The following is an 18,893-nucleotide window of genomic DNA, read 5'->3' as shown; positions in this document are numbered from 1 at the left end:
GCTTTTATTTACAACGACGAAAGAAATTAAATTTTAAAAATTAAATTGACGCTGACGACTGTATCCGCGTGATTCATAGCCGCATAATTGCAGGCTTTATTGTTGTAAACGCCGGATCTATGTGCATTTGTAGGAATCGATAGCAACGAAACGCAATACTTTTGCGATTTTTGACACCCGAATGGCTCAAGTTGGCTAGTTGGCCTTATATACATGGATATATATAATTCATGGGATTTTCGAAACATTCTAGGCATGTTTCATAACAACTGATGCACGCAACGGTCTAATTATTGCTCATTTACATTCGAATTTTGAATCAGATCCTTTTATTTTTTTAGTAAGCTTGACATGGAATTAGGTGATCTCACCTTTTGCATTTGAGTTGGAAAACTATACCTTAATCCTTTACGTGGTTGACTTTGAAACGTAATGTTTAGTTACTGAAACAAGACGCGATCAAATAATCACGTAATTTAAACGTATATTGTTTCAGTTCAATAGCGTTCTCAGCACGCGTCTTGTGTAGGCTACGTGTCAACTGCTATATAAAGGGCAGTTGGAAAAGTCATTCTCGACCCAAAACGTAGCCATGGCAGGGTTTAGATTGATTGTCAGAGTGATGCCTGTATTAGCAGCTTTCATAATGGCCAATCAAATACATGGCCAAACAAGAAAAATTGTGAGTCCCTTATCGAACCATACCTTTCAAAACGACGAAGCTTGCATCCAGTCCTTGAATTCGACGACGGCTGAGTTTTTCCAAAAACCTAACCGACCAGCAAATGATAGAGTAAGTAAAATAATATCTTTGCTCTTTAAATTTGATTCCCAGATCATTTAATTAAGAGTATTCTTGTTCATGTATGCGTTTTCTGAGTAGATAGGAGTGCATGGTATTGGCCCCATCGTCGAGGAGATAATAAACAAGGCAAAGTGAACGTTTCTTTGTTTAAAGACGAGAGTACAAGTTTTAAGCACAATGAGGGAGCTAATTTGATTTTCTAAACGTAGGAACTGACCAAATTGATGCTGAATTGTAAAAAAGCTCCAGTTGAATCTTTGCCACAATTGGCTGAACACGTAAGGTTATTTAACAACCACATTGAGAATAGATCCTCACACTACAAAGCATCAACATTTTTTATCTCAGCATCGCTTCTATATCTATTTGATTTCTCATTGAAATTTATAAGGACATTTCGTAAATTTTTTTTTTACAGCTCATTCAGAACGGAATGAATTTTTACGCAGAGCAGTTGGCCATTCAAAAACTTGATTTCAAGGTACAAATTTATTTGATTTGTCCCCATCTTATTTAATTTTTTAAATTCATCTTTAGCCGAGGTCCAAAGAGGAAGCGAACGGTATAATTAAAATAGACAATCTGAAAGCTACGCTGAATGACTTGATAGCACAAAAGGAAAGCCAAGAAACCTTAAACAAGCAGCTAGTAAGCATTCGAAATGGTTACCAAGAGCGAATCATACAACTCAAGCAGGAAAAAGATTTCATGATACAGCAGGCAGAACACGAGCGTGCAAGCAGCAGACAATATCGCGAAAGACTAAGAATAGCCAAAGTTGAATTGGCTGACGCTCCCAAAAAATATGCAGCTCTAAAGGCACTGCACGACGAGATTCGGCGCGGCTTTTGCAATTGTGTAAAATGCAAATCTAACCAGCAACCGAGTTTAACATCACTTTATGCGGGACTCGTTGTCTGAAGCTGATAACATGCTAGCAACTACTGAACCACCGAGCTGACCAACCTGTACCGACTAAACAATAACTTTTACAAATGATTTCCCGTGATTCGTTCTAGAATGGAATGAATATCTTTTTCTTCATTAATAGATAAACTTTGCACACCAATTTAATTTGTGTTTTTTTTTTTGCTTGGATTAAACTAAGGACGTTACAGTTTTGTACAATACGTTGCCTTAAGAAAAAGGAAGCGAATACTATGAGAGCAGTGTACAAGATGCAGAAGGGTAGTGAGAGGAGCAAAGGGTGATGGCAAGGCATTTTTGAACAATGGAAAAACAATTAAATTCAGAATTTTGTATTTCATATCTGCTTATAAACTACATTCACTATACTACATAGCCAATGTTATTCAAAGACATTTGATCAGGGCCACATCTTTTCCCTACCGAGGGAATGCAACAAAGGCAGCGCAAGGCATTATTCACTTTATGAGAGGGCTCCTAGTCGCCATCGCTATTAACTGACGGAAACGGAAAATTCACTGCTTTCGTTGTTTGCTGATTATGATCCCTTGTATTAAATTCCAGGTACCCGATTTAAAACAGAAATGCACAGTTCCCCATCGAACCAAAATACACATAAAGGTAGGACAATGCAGCATACAAAGGTAAAACAGTGCAGCACATAGGTTAATGTGTATGCCATGGATTTTATTATGCACAGTTACCTGCTCCTTGTTGTTTCACCGTTGCACCAGAATAGCATAAGACCGGGTTTCTTATAGAGGAATAGCGTAATAAGGATAATCTTCAACATTGCAAAGATTGACACCGCGCTTCATTAGTATGTAGCCCTTTTGTCCCCAGGAGGTTCCCCACGAATTACGGATGATCCAATGGTTTGTTCCATTTTGCGTCCCCCAACCGACGGTTGAAACCGCGTGATTTATGCTCTGATTGCTGCACTTCACATCGTCGTAAACGCCGGATCTATATACATTTGAGGAATGCATACCAACGCAATGCAATTGTTACATTTTTTACAGGCAAAGTTGGCTCGAGGACCATATATACTGTACATAGAATAGCCTATTCGCAAACCAAATAAAAAAAGTATCGCCTACGTGTAATATTGGAAAGAATTGATGATGGTAATGGCTACAGCAATAGGGCCGTACTTCTGGATAGCCGCCTGCATTGCTGTGACGTTTTTGGCTGGAATTGCCGCGAAGCTAGAGACTTTGGCTCCGACCATGCTGGTACTGAACTTGCAAGTGTTATTTGCCTGTTGAAACAAAACAAAGAAACAGCGTAGTGATTTATAGTTACGCCTGACGCTTACGCAAACGTATAACGAGCAGAATAATATTAATTTAATAAAAACTCGAGAGAAATGCGACATCTTACACCAGCGTTGTAAGGGTACAGGGATTGTTTCGCAGCAAAATGCAGCAGATAGTCCAACTGCAAACCCAAAACGAAGATTTAAAAACAATTATGGAAAATATATAGCTACACAGAATTAGGATATGCAGAGCAACGTACAAGTGAATAGACACACTTACATCTGCAGGAGGAAGTTGGCGGTCTTCACCAGCGTCAAAATCGGAAAAATCTTCTCTTACTGCGGGAACCTCATTGACGCCAAGTCGTTGAGCTAATTCAGTGTCAGACTATAACACGCACAACGTTTTGGCAATTATTTGTACATGCGTGAAAAGAAAAAAGAAAATTGGGGTTGGTTTTCCGTTAGAATTATAATTGCTACTAGTAACGTTGAGCCCGTCCAGGGCCGGGGTACAGGTGGCGCTAGCGTATCCTTACGCTATTTCTAAGAAAATCGTTCCACTCCATTTTTTCGCCCGTCTACTTTTAATTTTTTTCACAATCAAGAGTTCCCCTTTCTTGCCCGCCAACCCACTCACTGTTTCTGCCCTTCCATCCCCTCACTTTCACTGCCCGTCAATCCCCTCTCTGCCCGTCAAGCCAACCTTTGCCCATGAAACCACTCTTTGCCCGTCGACCCCCGCGCTGCCCGTCAACCCCCTCTCTGCCCGTCAACCCACATTCTGCCCGCAAAAATGCCTGCTGTAGGGGCACATGTACCTTTTTTTGTATTTGCCCTCCCTTTCGTAACAGTCTCTGCCCGTTAAAACCCCCGCTATAGTTGTCCGTCCACTCACTTTTTGCTTCTGCCCGCTAAGAAGCCAGCTGTTATTGCCCGTCGACCCTCTCTCTGCCCATCGACCCTCTCATTGCCCGTCGGCCCCCTAACTGCCCATCGAACCACTCGCTGCACGTCGGCCCTCTCATTGCCCTTCAACCCACTCGCTGCCCGTCGACCCACTCGCTGCCCCTTGGCCCACTCGCTGCCCATCGACCCCCATTCTGCCCGTCACCCCATTCGCAGCCCGCCAAAACGACTGCTATACTGGCCCATTGACCATTTCATTTACTTTTTCCCGTCTTTTCCTCACAGTCTCAGCCCAGAAAACGCCCGTTGTAATTGCCGTCCACCCACTTTTTCCCTCTGCCCGTGTTTTCTCAAATAGTCTCTGCCCGTCAACCCTCTTTACCTACCAAAAAACCCGCTGTAGTTGCCCGTCTTCCACCGTACCGTCTCTGCTTGTCGGCTTACCTATTATTGCGCCCACCCGTTTTAAGCCAAGCCCGTAGACTAAAAAATTGTATTCATCCGTCTTATTGTACAGTCTCTGCCCGTCAAAAGACCCGTTTAGTTGCCTTTCCACTCACGTTTTGCCTCTGCCCGTCCACCCACTTTGCGCGCCAAGAACTCGCCGTTGTTGCCCATCTAACCCCTGTTTGCCCGCGAAAACGCCTGCCGTAGTGGCCAATAAAAATAATAACTAAAACTAATACAATAAAATTAAATTAATTTAAAATTAATTAGAATAATAATAATAAAACGCCCTACCTATCAGCTTACGTGCCGTTGCCCACCCATTTACGCAAAGCCCGTTGACTAAAAAATAGCCTAAATCCGCAATCCCACCCGTAGATTAGTTTTCCAAATCCCCATCCCACCAATTCACTGTAGCAGACGACGGTTTTGGCGCCAGCCAATCACAACGTCCCGTAGCCGGCGGCGGTTTCCAACCAATCAAAACAAAAGCGCAATGTGACAGGCTCCTCCCCCAATTTCCTTGTTTTATTATAGAGTACTAGTAACGTTGGGCCCGTCCAGGGCCGGGGTATAGCTGGCGCTAGCGTAATTAACGCTATTTTTAAGAAAATCCATCCACGTTTATTTTTTCCCGTCTACTACTAATTCTTTTTACAAACAAGAAGTTCCCCTTTCTTGCCCGCCGACCCACTCCCTGTTTCTGCCCGTCCATCACCTGACTTTTTTGCTGGCCAATAACAAAGCTCAAGTTACCCATCGACCACCTCTCTGCCCGTCAAACCAATCTTTGCCCGTCGACCCCCTCTCTGCCTGTCAACCCACACTCTGCCCGTCAACTCATATTGTAAAAAAGTTTTATAATCGAACCCCCGTTTTTATACTAATTTAACGCATAAGAACAAAGATTTTGAAAAAGGCGCTAATGCCATGATTCGTTAAATTTGTTACCATGGAAACGAGACTTCCCATCCCAAAGTCTGTCTCTCGTAGCCTAGTGCAAATACAATTTGTAGTAGATTTGTAAAAATATTTGGCTTTGCTTAACGGCAATTTGTCTCACCCCTTAGCGATTCAAGACACTAGCTAATTCATGTCTCGTATCCATGGTAACGTCTACCGCATTTTTTTCCGCATTTCCCATATTCTAACATAACCCCCCTAAACTACTAAGTAACTTAGCTATACGTTGATAGGGGGCATTTTTTTAAAGGAGGGTAGTCGGATTTTTTTGGAACATACTGTACCTGCAACAGCCCGCCTTTCTGAAGTCCAGGGGCGAGCTTATCTGCGACCCGTGGCTTCTGGGGGGACGGCTTTCTCTTAACCAACGGCGCCATAATTTTAGTCAAAAAAACGATTATTAAATCAGAAAATTGTCTACCCTGTGGAAGAGGTCAGTCTTCATGGAAGAGCTTTCTTAATCTAAACTGATAAATAACAGTTTAATGGGCTTCGATCTGAAATAGAATCAAGTTTGGGAAGCTGGCTTTCAAGTGCTCCGATTGCCGAGCTACCTGTCACGTGTAATGCAAGACTCTAAGACCACTTAATACGAGCTTTTATAATTACATGATTTTATATCAGGAAAGCTTCGCTCTGCTGTAAAAAAAAAAAATGGCAAAATGGAGAGGCACCCAGTCGGCTCGTCCCTATTCTACCGATATCCACGACATAACGGGTTTTAATTCCATGTTGGTAAACTTATGTCCTAAGCACTATTTCCCCACTAGTGTTTCTCATGCTCCTGTAATTTTTTCTTTCTAGAAAAATATTTGCTTCATTGTTACAACCGCCTTACAAGCCAGCAATATTATGTGGTGCGGGTGAAGTTGATATGACAAGTTACGAGACGGCTTTCTGTTTGCCTTAACCCATTACGTAATCTCGTTTTCCCATCCATCAGTTGGAGCCAATTTTGGTTCGATTGCAAACGACAAACAAATTTCCATATGCGATTTGATAACGAACTTCGTTTAACCCTATAAAGCAACTACAATAAAAAATTTAGCAAAAACGAGTAAAATTTATGGCGACCTTAGGTCATTAAACCTTAATATAAAATTTAACTATTTTCGCATGAACATAAAAACCAATATTTAAAAGGAACAATTTGAAACACTAAGAATGATAATAAAAAATCTTGTAAAAATGAGTAAATTCTATGGCGGCCTAAGTTCATTAAATCTTATATATAAATATCTTAGATATAAAATTGAACTATTTTCCCATGCACATAAAAACCGATATCTAAAAAAAAAAAAAAATTTGAAAAACGAAGCAAGAGTTGCCAAAGGATGTTCTACATTTCGTCATAGTATCTAACTGACGTAAAATTGTACTCAGGTGGTAGCCATGTTAGGTACTTATACAGTCATCACCGAATAAGGAAACACAAGATCGAACATATTCCTAGAACAAAACTTGTTTTTCGCAGCATTTCCATTCTTTTACGAAATAGGATCAGAATACAAAGAAAAGTGAAATTAAAGAGGTAAATTTCTACAAAAGCCAAAACTTCTTTTTTACGTTTGAAATGGTAGTTTTGCCGAAAATCTAAAAAAAAAATGGCCACAACAAACGAAAATGCCTTCTTTACAGGAGCTTGGTAAATTTAAAAAATCGTATATGCTGCATCAATGGACATTGAATATGAAAATTTAATTCTTGCTACTTGCGTGAGACGGTTGTTATGATGAACCATCGATTATTATGATGAATAAATACACTGTGATCGGAGCTTAGACGTCTGTCTTGGGCACTGTAGTTTATTTAGCCATCGTTGAGTAATGCGCTTAATGCTGAAGACGTACACGTTAAGAATTTTTTTTTTTTTTTTTTTTTATTTTCTTAATACAAATTCTTAAAATTCCCCACTCTTCAATTTAATGGTTATTTTCGACAATTTAAAGAGATTTGAATTTTCGTATATTTTTTTTTCTTCTTTTTTAATCGTAAGGCTTATGGATTACGATGGTAGCAATCGTCGTGTTCTGCTAGACAAATCGCATCTCGAAAATCCGCAAGGCATCTCCATCTACCGTGATCAGACTTTCTGGATTGACACGACGCAGGATGGCGGGACTCTAAATCGACGTCCAACGTTTCCAATTACGAAGTGGTTCTATCGCAACTAGGCGAATCGCTCAAGGTGTACAGCAAGGAAAGGCAGGAAGGCACAAATGCCTGTTCAGTTCACCATGGCGGCTGCAAGGAGCTTTGTCTATTTAATGGTTCCAGCGCTGTTTGTGCCTGCGCCCACGGTCAAGTTAGTGCCGATGGACGGGCCTATAAAGAATTTGAAGCTTTCGTTGTCTACTCGAGGATGACACAAATAGATTCGATTCACATTAGCGACGCTAACAATTTTAACGCCCCATTTCCCAGCATTGAATCCAAGGAGCATATCCGTAACGTCATTGGTCTCGGTGACGACTACCAGCGACGTTTAACCTGTTCTCTCAATCCCGACGAAGATCTCAAACCCACTTTACTGTAAGAAAATTCAGCTATTACTAATCATAATAATAATAATAATAATTCAACCTATTTTAATCAATAGTTGCCAAGAAGAGTTCTATGGCGTACGCTGCCAGACGTTAGGCAGTGATATAAATAATTCCAGTAGTCAATCAAGCAGCGGCAAATCGTCAATTAATGGCACAGTTACCGCCATCGTCGTTGTCTTCGTCATCATTGCCGTGCTGATCCCAGCGGCCAAAGCAGCAATAACCGTCATGCGAAAGCGTCGAAGGTACGAAGCGTTACTCATTATAAAAGTAGGGGAGGTAGGGCGTGGTTGGAACAGTTCACTCATTTTTGTTCCCTACGGTTACAAAAATCGTCCAACTAGATTAAAAAATATATAGATTTGTAGCCAGTTATCTCAGCTACAAACCAGTATTTTTTTTGGGTGGGTTCGGTAAAGATAAACATGCGCTATGTTTAAAAAACTGGAGGTACCCCAAGATGTTTCAATTGCCAATTCTACTCGGCAATTGAAACAGGGCGTCTGGGCAATTGAAACGTGGGTTTTCCTATAAGAGAGCCCCCGGTTTTATGAAAAAAATAAAATGACGATATCTCAGAATCTGGGATACATATTTTGATGATTTTTTTACAGTAATATAAAGAATTTTAATCTTTTTTTTTTAAGATATTTTATAACTTTCTATAGTAACTAAATATTATTTAATGATTTTCGGTAGTTCTCTGAATTAGGTTCAGAACCCCGTTAGTAATCTAAAGAACGGTTAATAGTATGGAGATCTAATTTTTATAATCGAATATTGCATGTCCAGGTTTACATCATAGTTGTTGTTAATGTCGGTAATTTAATTTTTAAAATTTAATTTTTTTCATCAACGTTGTAAATAAAAACACAAATATTGTGGCAGACGATATATGTCAGCCACCCAGCAGACGAAATAAAACACAAAATAACAACATTCGAAAACAAATAGAAAAAAGAGCTCTGCTAATACGCTGCGTAGGGAACACCGTTGCCAGACTATAGTAAGGAAGAAGGTGTTCCATTTGCTCCTACCATGGGCCTTCACGGAGTTTTAATGTTTATGGGGGATAAAATTTAGCTAGGAAAAAATTAATTATTCTCAATTTATAGCTTAATGAACGACGAATCATTCGAGACCTTTTTTAATGATTTCCTCCATCGTTTTAGGTGTGAAAACGAAAAAATTGTCTGGGCAAAAAACTAGAAATAGACAGTAAAAAAAAACTTTCTGGGATAGCTCGAAAACTTTTAGAGTCTAAAACCTCCAATTTTTTCTAAAAATGTAGAACCCTAATTCCCGTTAGCTCAAATTTTTTAAACGAAATCTCTTACTTACTTTAAGTGGTAGAATTTTTGTTTCAATTGCCGCGTGTTCCAATTGCGCCCTACCTCCCCTAAATCGATCATAAATATGTCCGCTGTTCCAGGGGACAGCCTTTCATGCACGTGAGAATACAAAGCCAAAAAAATGTGGAAATCAGTAACCCTATGTATTTGAGAGAGGATGCTGACGAAGACGTGGAGTCTTTGGATCCTACTTTTATGATCCCTAGCAATAAGGTAAGCTCGCCTGTATTGTTAGTAGGCTACTTGGTTGCATTAACTTTGAATGGCCATTTCGTATTCCAAGGCGACCAACTTTGCTAATTCTGTCTACGAGTCGATGTACAACGACGCAGCGGCGGGTAGTAGCGTCAACGAGGAAAAGAAAGGATTGCTTCACAGTGAACCGTCACATCCCCTTGAACCCCATAAGAATCATCCTTTGGTCGAAAGTAGTGAATCTTTTACGTAAATATGTTTTTCAATTATTATTTTATTTTTCATCCTGTCTCTGGCGGTTTTTTGATTCGCAAACGACAAAGCCACCATCCAAATGTATTGGCCAGCTCTGTTGAGCTAAATTAGTTTGTGGCTGGTCATACCTGTCCAGTAGGAGATGATCTCCATTATTAAAAATAATTTGATCGCCACGCTGAGTGCGTTTCTGATAATTTAATTTTTTTTTTCCGTTCAAATTGCACGATGTTCAAGTTGTTGGCGCCAGTTGTGCTTCGTCAATGAAGCTTTGGCGATGTCGTCAGCTGCTCAAAACTATACACAAATTGTATCATATCTTTTCGCGTAACTGGGCAGCAATTATTTGGCCAATGTGATATCCCTTTTGTCTATTTCACGGATGCTCTGCAGGCACCTCGGGTGACATTGGGCAAAACTAAGTGGGACTTTATTCATCCTTTTAACCGGACACATTTTTTAAAAAATTTATCATTTTCCCTTTGATTTGATTTTCGTTTTCAAATGCAAGCGAACAGGCTTCTGTGGATCACCTGGTCCATTTTGGTTTGTTTTCGGAATGTAACATTACGTGTTTTGAGTTGAACGAGTTCCGTAAACAGTTATGTTTGTAGTTCTTGATCATCTCCTTGTAATCATGCTCTCTGGATTTATACAACTTTGGACCGATCAATACACAAACAAGACAAAAATTATCGTGCACGTCAAAGTGTAGTCCTTCTTACATTTCTAGTTGGGATGTCGTTCGCTCAGCCGAATCTCAACTGAAGCTGCTCGTCCCGGAAGGCGACTCATGTGGTACAACACCAGTAAAACGATACCCGTGAAGAAAAATGCGTAATGGCAAGTTAAGCCAAGATAGTAGATCCAAGACTCCATGAAATTTTGAATGTCAGGTAAATTGGGATAGGTTCCGTGTTTGAACCACATGACCATCATAGATGTGTTGCCCACTAGTGAAATGGTGTAATAGAATGCATATTTACGTCGCGTTCGGCTACCTTCGCTTTTAATGAACGAAAAAACGAATGCTACACCCAATGCCATGATGGCGAGGATTTTTTCAAATTGAAATGACGATCTTAGTACAGGCAACATCAGCCAAGCTACCATGACAATCCAGTGAATGCCCAATAGCAATGCAACGTATTCGACACTCAGCGATGTGAAGAGGCTGATGGCTAGCAGACGCGCACCTGTGATTACATCATGTTTTCAAGATTTTTAAGTTCATAATGTTTGATTAAACATACCGAGGTTGAAGAAGTGACTAAAAAATAACATGGCAGTGGTGCTGAATCGCATAGTTTCCTTGTCGGGTTGAGTTTGAAGAAAAGTACGATCGTATGTAGTGGCCGCAATGGTTATACTAGTTACGAAAGAGTAAATAGAATTAGCTTTTGTTTTTCTTAAATGTTTCTCAGGAATTATTAAAATCGCCAAGATCAGATTCGGACCAGGCACCACAGTGGACTTCCATGTGTGGTCATGTCGAAGTATAGCTCAGTGGTTGATATAAATTTAACAACAGACTTTTTTGTAAACATTTTACAACAATTACATTTTCTTGTCTCACCGGAGTAAACATATTTTGGTTGTCTTGTTTTCTTCCGTTAACAATGCTCACTTAATTGTTGATTTCCATTTTTATCGGATTAAAAAATACAGCAAAATAAAAGCGCATCTCAAATATCAATATAGTTTACATTGTCACCTACCTGATCATGGAGTTCATCGTCACGAGAATCTCCAGCCATCCTTTATTGCATAAAAAGCATATATTTCTGATTATTATTTTTCTTGTAACAGAAATATTAGTGTTTGTGGCTCGTATATAAATAATTGCCTTCAGATGAGTTTGCTTTTGTTTCCATTTGCAACCAGAAGTATACTTGTAAAATAATTTGCGGACAAATGCTCAGGAATGCAAAGTAAAGGCGTAGCGTCGTCACCTCCATCATGCATGCAGCCATTAGCTCCCAGCTTCGTTGCAATGCTTCCAGTTCGCCTTTCAATAGGGCTTGATGGCGCTTGAACAAATAGTATAGAGCATTCACATACCTGAAAATAAACTTTTTGTGAGGAATACATATTTAAAGCTGAAACGGTCTACTTTAGTCCCGGCTTTAGGTAATATATTGTGAACAAAAGAGGCAGAGTATATTTATAAATAAACCCACAACACTTTGCAGGAGACAGATTTCTGATTTAATTATTGAACTCTAGGGAAAGAAATGAATTAAGTGCCAGTCCAGTCATAAGACTGATCACTAAATACGAGATTTTATAATTAAATGGTTTTGTATCAGGAACGCCTCCCTCTAATGTAAAAAAAAAAGATGGCAAAATGGATAGGCACCCAGTCGGCTCGTCCGTATTCTACCAATATCCCAAAAATACCGGGTTTGAATTCCATGTTGGTAAACGTATGTCCTAAAGCACTATTTCCCCACTAGCTTTTCTCATGCCTCTGTAATTTTTTTTTTCTAAAAAATATTTGCTTGAACTCCTGGGGAGGGGGAGAAAATGCTAATCAATGATTTGTTTATTACATCGCAATTAAAACATCACGCAATTTGTTTCCGACATCTTGTCTAAAAAATATGCTACCACCGCCTTACAAGCGAACAATATTATGTAGTGCGGGAAGGGTTGATATGACAAGTTACGAGACGACTTTCTGTTTGCTTTCACTCGTTACGTAATCGCATTTCCCTATTCATCACTTAGACCCAATTTTGGTTTGATTGCAAACGGCAAACAAATTTTCACATATGATTTGGTAAACGAACCTCTTTTAACCCTATTAAGCAACGATAATAAAAAATCTTGTAAAAATGAGTAAATTCTATGGCGGCCTAAGTTCATTAAATCTTATGTATAAATATCTTAGATATAAAATTGAACTATTTTCCCATGCACATAAAAACCGATATCTAAAAAAAAAAAAACAATTTGAAAAACGAAGCAAGAGTTGCCAAAGGATGTTCTACATTCCGTCATAGTATCTAACTGACGTAAAATTGTACTAAGGTTGTAGCCATGTTAAGTACTTAAGCACTCATCACCGAATAAGGGAACACTTGGCTCGAACATTCCTTGACCAAAACTTGTTTTTGTAACTACGTCAAAGCGCATTTCCATTCTTTTACGGAATAGGATCAAAATACAAAGAAAAAGCGAAATTAAAGAGATAAATTTTTACAAAGGCGTAAACATCTTTTTTACGTTTGAAATGGTAGTTTTGCCGAAAATGTAAAAAAATTGGCCGCAATAAACGAAAATGTTTTCTTTACAGTAGCTTGTTAAATTATGCAAATTGTATATGCTCCATCAATGGACATCGAATATGAAAATTGACTTCTTGCTACTTGCGTGAGACGATTGTTACTGTTACGCATAGAATAACATTTTTATATAATTCCTCTATTCTTTCTCGATTACCATGTCCCGGTTCTGACAGGTCGCGCTAAAAAAATTTTCCTGCCTTCTTATTATTATAACATAATACTGTGATAAATATTTCACATTTGACTGTTACGAAATACGAAGACGATACATTCAACAATTTGCTTACCCGGAGACTGGACTGTTCAGAAATACTACCGAAAGAATCCGAAAAACGTGAAACAAGGTTGGCAACTTGGGTCTGACCGACTGCGATGAACCTCTTGCTAGCCAAAAGCAACTTAATATTGATGTGATAAATCCGGGTACAAATGCCAAAAGTGCAGTTACCGCCACGATTGCATAGTTTCTCATGTAAAATTGCTTGTAAGCAGTATAGCCACTGACTAAGAAATCCACTATGTGAGTTACCAGAGAGACGGTCACTAAGAAAAAATCCAACAGCACCAAACGGCCTCCTCTTTCCATTTTTTTTTTTTTTTTCAAGCAGTATTATTTTTCATCGAAGCTATGACAAAAAAAGGTAGTTTCCTCGTTGACGCAAGAGTCGTAACTGACCGGTTCTGGGACTCCAGCTTCATACTTATATCAATTCAAACATCTCTGAAAAGAAGAAAAACAAGAATGGGTTTAAACAACCGGTTTGGTCACCATCGATTATTATGATGAATAAATACACTGTGATCGAAGCTTAGACGTGTTTCTTGGGCACTGAAGTTTATTTAGCCATCGGTGAGTAATGCGCTTAATGCTTTATTTTTTTTTATTATGAAGTTTTTTTTATTTTCTTTGATTTCAAGGCAGACGTACGGTCACCATAAAATTCCCAATTCTACAATTTAATTGTTATTTTCGACAATTTAAAGAGATTTGATTATTCGTATCTTTTTATTACTTTTTTTTTAATCGTAAGGCTTCATACAAAACTTAATAATATCCCCAGGTACAACCCATCGCCACGCACTACGAACTTGTCGGTTTACTTTTTCTGGTATTTGTAAAAACCTTCTCCTGTTTTCATGCCAAGTTTGCCCTCCTCTACAAGTCGATTTAAAGTAGGTACTGGCTTAAAAAGAGGATTTTCGGGAAACTTTTCGGCCCATCCTAGACAAAAAATTCCAAGATCCTTTAAATTCAGCGACAGAAAAATGAAAATCATAAGTATGCTCAGTTGTTTCCAACAACCTTCAATGATGAACTTAGAAGTGTCCAGTCCTACATAATCCAATAATTCGAACGGCCCCATTGGATAACCCGCACCTTTAAAGAACAAAAAATTTTAGTTTAACTGAAAATAATTGTTTTCCTTTTTGTTCGTTACCTAATTTCATGGCAGTATCGATATCTCTTGCCGTCGCATCACCTGATACAAGAGAATTAATACAAACGATTTCGTCTAATTTATTTTGACAATCATGTAACCTCTTTCAAGTAAACGGACAGCTTCCATCATATATGGCACCAAGAGGCGATTAACAATGAATCCTGGAGTATCTTTGCTAAACGTAAGCAATCACCGAAAAAGAATAAGTATACAACTATTGCCTTTTCTACCGATAAAATGCGTTACCAGGTGACAGTCTGTTTTCCGATAGATTTCCCCCATTCCATCACAAGACTTAAAAAATCAATCAATAAGTAAACACATAAAAAAATTTAAGAACTTAAATCATTAAAAAAATTCATTTGGGGAACAAAATAAATACAAAAAAAATGTTCAGGTTGAGAATGTACCTACTTGTATGTATTATCCGAAGTTTCCGGAATACGAATTACTTCTAGAAGTTTCATTACAGGAACCTGTAATAAGATAATTCTTTTACAGTATTAACTTCATTCCAATTATACTAGTTTTATGCCTTACAGGATTGAAAAAATGTAGACCAACAAACCGATCCTTTCTTTTTGTGGACTGGGCAATTTCACCAATTGGCAATGAAGAGGTGTTTGAGGCAAACACTGCATGAGTGGGGGCAACCTACATCACCAATTTATCATCTTAATTCTCCATCCATGAAGTTGATCATAAAAAGCTTACAGCATCCAGGGATTGGAAAAGCTTTTGCTTGACATTGAGTTTTTCTACAATAGCTTCAACAACTAAGTCACTTTGATTAACAGCTTGTTCAGGATTGGTTGACAAAGAAACATGTGCCATTGAGTCTGACAGAAACTTTTCTGCTTTTACAGAATCATCCTATTCCACAGCAATAATAACAATTAAATTTACTACAAAACAATAAACTGCAAGTTGATAAAGCCTACTTTGAAAAGTTTTTTTGCTATCCGTTGCAAAGAGACATTTATAGCATTCTTGGCTTTATCTAACACTTTTTGGTCCAAATCAACAATGGTCACATTCTGACCATTTTGAGCAGCAACCTAAAAAAAAGAACAATATGTCAAGTACGATTAACAATCTAACAAAAACAACAAAGAAAATGGATCAAAGAACTGATAGTGAACAATAAGCAGAATCAAGGGATTTCAAACATTCATTTAATATGATTTTACTCAAATGCTCAGGCAGCTTTTATTCCATCATAGAAATTTAATATCACCATAAAGCTAGATAGTATGGGATAATTACCTGTGCGATTCCACTTCCCATTAAACCACCGCCTATAACAACCACATTTTTAATTGCCATTTGTGTGGAATTGGAAGTAAATAAACTTCTTCTGAATGATGCCATTAAATAAGGTGTTCTAAGCAATCCCATCCTGGTAAGTGCTATGCTAAAATACGTGATAACAAGAATATTTAAAATCTTACATCAAGTCATCGTCGAAAAAACAAACAAACATGAAAGCAGAAATTACCCAATATGTAACAACTTCAAATATAACAATCAGTGCGACTGTACCACGAAACATACAACGGAAAGTCCTGCTGGGTAGCTGGGATACACTATACAGGCCTCTTCCGTGAATCGCATAAGGGAAATAGTAAGCAGGGAATCAAAACCACAATTTAGGCGTTGCCGTCATTGATGATGCATTAATATTTTAACTATATTACTATATAATTTTTTACTTTTTATGTTAATAATAAAATATATATTTTTCTTTCTCATCATATTTTATTGTTAGGATTAGCGTTTTATTAATCATAGTGTGTTGGTTTTGATAAATTTTTTCTAACTGGATCTTTCGCTTCTGACAATTCGTTATTTGTGTGTTTCGTTTTCGTTATTTTAGGAGCTAACAATGTTCGTTTAAATAAAAATTTTTTCAGCCTATTAAAAAAATAATGTACTAGTATAATCACAATTGGTATAATTATAGTTAGGCATAGAATTTCTGGAGAAGAGCGGGGGTAAAATTCGGTGCTAGGGCCCAAATCGCTTGGAATCCGAAAAACTGCCACAACCTACCCGAAAAATAGCCGACCGGTTCCTACCCCGGCACTTATGAAAAGATTGGGTTTGATAAAAAATACCCGTGGGAGCCGATAGAGCTATTATCATGTTATAAAAATGGCGGATAACTGATGCAAATTTTAAAAAATTCCACCACCGCAGAAAAAACTACTGATTCATTGACATTTCCATATTTCAAATTATAATCACTCTTGGGACGGCTTTGGAAACTCTGCACCGTAGCATTTTGACAGCTACGTTCAGACTTACTGCCATTGCAATCGCGATCAATTTGATATTCGTCAACGTCCATAGAATATCCCCAGAACCGGCTGCGTTACTAGAGTTAACACTTTATTTCGTTTTGTTTAAGTTGGTTTATCAAATTGGTTATGACTGATTCCTCCTGTCATCTCGTGTTTTTTGTAAACTTTTTCATCGCGAGATTTGTTGTTTCCGGTTGTACCGGTTCCAATATTCAGAAATAATTTTACCGCAAAAAATAAAACCGCACAGAAATCCAAAACTAGGCCTACCTCCCTGGCCGCCCTCCCTACCGCCTTAGCAATATCGGCTGCGTCATTTAAATGTCTATGAATGCTGGCTAAAAAATAACAGGGATATGCGACCCTCTTCGTGCATAAAGAGTGACACAATAAAGAGATGGTGATGAGGGTGAATTAAAATTAAAATGGAACGATGATTGATTTGACGAGGCTGTATTTTTAAGTGGAGGGAGACTGCAAAAAAAGGGGGAAACTAAACTTAGGTGGGCTTTAGACCACTTAGACTGAATTGCAAAGAGAAGAAACTCAATACTCTGTGGACGACTGATTACATACTAACTGAAAAACAAAACTGAACCTTACCATAATACTAGCAGGAATACCCTTGCCCACTACTGTCCTGCCTGGGAGAGCAGGACCTTAGGTGACAAGGATGTTTATCAAGGAATGAAGATGGCGAAAGGGAGAATTCAAGGCAATCTACTTGTGCTCAATCTGTTGAAGAAATTTTGAAAAATATTGAATTTTATCTGTGCCTTGTTTTTGTGAATCTATTTTAGGTTTAATAAATGGTAACGTTTTTTAACGCATTCTTTTATTAATTTTTTTTTGGTTTTTAAGAAGACCTAATCTCTCATTAACATACCAAAAACATTATAAAATTGGCTACAAGATACTTCGGTTCCAAAGTGAGAGATTGAGGCGTAGGCCCCAAACCCCTAAAACTCGAAGACTGTTTTATTCAAATCGCAAATATAAAAAAATAGTCAGTCTTGCCGCGATCATCGATCACGATTAAGATTAAAAAATGATCGCCGATCAAATCTTTTGAGTATGCTCTTGATTTGATCGGCGATAAAAAAAACTCGTTGATCGGCAGTGATAATTTTTGCGATTCAATCTAGCGCCACCAAACGTAAGAATTTAGAATTCATATAAATTTTGGCTAAACATTTTCGCTGAGGAAGCTGTTTATCCTTCATTCGCAGCAGACACCTTTTTTGTCGACGTTCACATGAAATGGTGACAAGCTTAGTTCAAATTTCACTACTAGATTTCACCCAAAAAGATGGGATCGCAAAAATATGATCGCTGATCAAATTATTCTCAAATGATCGAATCGGCGATCAAGATTACTCAGACGAAGCTGAATAACTAACTTTCCGCATTACTGCAGGATCGTTTGTTTCAGCTTTACTAATCATTCCGGCCGTCTTGGTTCCATTGAAAATCGTTTTCTTCAATATCAGTCATTTCATTGAAATTCAAAGACCCAATGCCACTTTCGAGTACGACGACGTATATCCCTTTGTTTTCTGTCAGTAAGCCGTAACCAAGTTCTTCATTGATGTCTTTGTCGGAATAATGCGAGGAATTATAAATACCCTTTAGTACTTCTAAGTTAGCGCTGTTTTTTGTTTCCATTATACTTTCCGTTTCCTTGTTCATGGATAATTGGAAATAGCTTTGATTAAAAGCAGTTATGTCACCATTACCAGAAGATCCAATACCATTTCTGGTTATGTTGGCGTCAAGAGTATTGCTTTCCATGTCGGTATTATGATTCTCGAAATCCTTGTCGCCGTCCTCGATATTGTGTGCTGAAATAAAATTTTTTTCGGCTGGTTTTTGATCACCACTGGTGGCTAGAGGATCCGAAACCTATGCCATGTTTTTGGACATTCAACATGTACCCTTCAGTTTCTTTATATTCTGCTGCAAATGTAATAATAATCAGTAGTTTTGTGAGCAGTGGCTTCAAGTCAGGGTTAGTTTCCTTCGAAATCATCTCCGTCATTATTGCTAGAAGTTCTCTTGTTAAATCGGCATCACTGTCCTCCAAAATTATGCGCATTATTTCTATCATTTCTGCTACGAGATCTGAATCCTCTCTTTCAAGCGATGCCTCTGGTTTTACTTCTGGAAGATGTGTTTTTGACAAAAAATCATCTACGGTG

General features: G+C 38.3%; 4 protein-coding genes across 5 annotated transcripts in view; 1 reads left to right on the top strand and 3 right to left on the bottom strand.

Moving 5' to 3' along the window:
* Positions 1–2,485: 2,485 nt before the first annotated feature.
* Positions 2,486–3,562, bottom strand: LOC132088037 (cathepsin K-like). Its single transcript, XM_059495635.1, has 5 exons — positions 3,533–3,562; positions 3,274–3,381; positions 3,116–3,172; positions 2,833–2,993; positions 2,486–2,698 (listed from the first exon to the last, which is right to left on the bottom strand). Exons 1-5 carry the CDS (start codon positions 3,560–3,562, stop codon positions 2,488–2,490), a joined length of 567 nt encoding a protein of 188 aa, XP_059351618.1. The 3' UTR covers positions 2,486–2,487.
* A 3,750-nt stretch (positions 3,563–7,312) lies between these two features.
* LOC132088036 (low-density lipoprotein receptor-related protein 1-like) overlaps positions 7,313–18,893 on the top strand; it is a 79,869-nt gene continuing 68,288 nt past the window's right edge. The window contains exons 1-5 of the mRNA XM_059495634.1: positions 7,313–7,376; positions 7,424–7,844; positions 7,912–8,103; positions 9,291–9,423; positions 9,494–10,156. Coding sequence (XP_059351617.1) covers positions 7,313–7,376; positions 7,424–7,844; positions 7,912–8,103; positions 9,291–9,423; positions 9,494–9,658 — 975 coding nt within the window. The 3' untranslated portion in view covers positions 9,659–10,156. The remainder of the gene's footprint in view (positions 7,377–7,423; positions 7,845–7,911; positions 8,104–9,290; positions 9,424–9,493; positions 10,157–18,893) is intronic.
* On the bottom strand, positions 10,215–13,616 carry LOC130690134 (XK-related protein 4-like). Its single transcript, XM_057513120.2, has 5 exons — positions 13,238–13,616; positions 11,507–11,721; positions 11,379–11,418; positions 10,914–11,029; positions 10,215–10,856 (listed from the first exon to the last, which is right to left on the bottom strand). The coding sequence occupies exons 1-5, from the start codon at positions 13,534–13,536 to the stop codon at positions 10,390–10,392; spliced, it is 1,137 nt and encodes a 378-aa protein (XP_057369103.1). The 5' UTR covers positions 13,537–13,616; the 3' UTR covers positions 10,215–10,389.
* LOC130690149 (hydroxyacyl-coenzyme A dehydrogenase, mitochondrial-like) overlaps positions 13,769–18,893 on the bottom strand; it is a 48,699-nt gene continuing 43,574 nt past the window's right edge. The window contains exons 1-11 of one of the 2 annotated variants that reach the window (XM_057513138.1): positions 15,891–16,015; positions 15,659–15,806; positions 15,334–15,450; positions 15,107–15,265; positions 14,933–15,046; positions 14,807–14,868; positions 14,639–14,686; positions 14,491–14,567; positions 14,390–14,431; positions 14,254–14,328; positions 13,769–14,172 (exon numbers count right to left, since the gene is read on the bottom strand). In XM_057513138.1, the coding sequence (XP_057369121.1) occupies positions 14,048–14,172; positions 14,254–14,328; positions 14,390–14,431; positions 14,491–14,567; positions 14,639–14,686; positions 14,807–14,868; positions 14,933–15,046; positions 15,107–15,265; positions 15,334–15,450; positions 15,659–15,790 (951 nt within the window). In that variant the 5' untranslated portion in view covers positions 15,791–15,806; positions 15,891–16,015 and the 3' untranslated portion in view covers positions 13,769–14,047. Of the gene's footprint in view, positions 14,173–14,253; positions 14,329–14,389; positions 14,432–14,490; positions 14,568–14,638; positions 14,687–14,806; positions 14,869–14,932; positions 15,047–15,106; positions 15,266–15,333; positions 15,451–15,658; positions 15,807–15,890; positions 16,016–18,893 lie in introns of those variants that run through there. The other variant, XM_059495867.1, reaches the window with a different exon arrangement.

This window comes from Daphnia carinata, chromosome 6 (assembly GCF_022539665.2).
Source record: "Daphnia carinata strain CSIRO-1 chromosome 6, CSIRO_AGI_Dcar_HiC_V3, whole genome shotgun sequence".
Lineage (NCBI taxonomy): Eukaryota > Metazoa > Arthropoda > Branchiopoda > Diplostraca > Daphniidae > Daphnia > Daphnia carinata.
Note: the sequence above shows the minus strand (reverse complement) of the source record. Positions and strands in the feature narration are given on the sequence as shown.

What these genes read in the sequence shown, in the direction of transcription:
- LOC132088037 (XM_059495635.1), bottom strand. Translation starts at nt 3,562, where the DNA reads ATGGAGTGGAACGATTTTCTTAGAAATAGC. An exon ending in GCCAACTTCCTCCTGCAGAT is followed by an intron (nt 3,173 to 3,273) that starts GTAAGTGTGTCT and finishes TTGGGTTTGCAG; the next exon opens with TTGGACTATCTGCTGCATTT. An exon ending in TGTACCCTTACAACGCTGGT is followed by an intron (nt 2,994 to 3,115) that starts GTAAGATGTCGC and finishes TTGTTTCAACAG; the next exon opens with GCAAATAACACTTGCAAGTT.
- LOC130690134 (XM_057513120.2), bottom strand. Translation starts at nt 13,536, where the DNA reads ATGGAAAGAGGAGGCCGTTTGGTGCTGTTGGATTTTTTCTTAGTGACC. An exon ending in CTGAACAGTCCAGTCTCCGG is followed by an intron (nt 11,722 to 13,237) that starts GTAAGCAAATTG and finishes GTTTATTTTCAG; the next exon opens with GTATGTGAATGCTCTATACT. An exon ending in ACGATGAACTCCATGATCAG is followed by an intron (nt 11,030 to 11,378) that starts GTAGGTGACAAT and finishes TTTCGTAACTAG; the next exon opens with TATAACCATTGCGGCCACTA.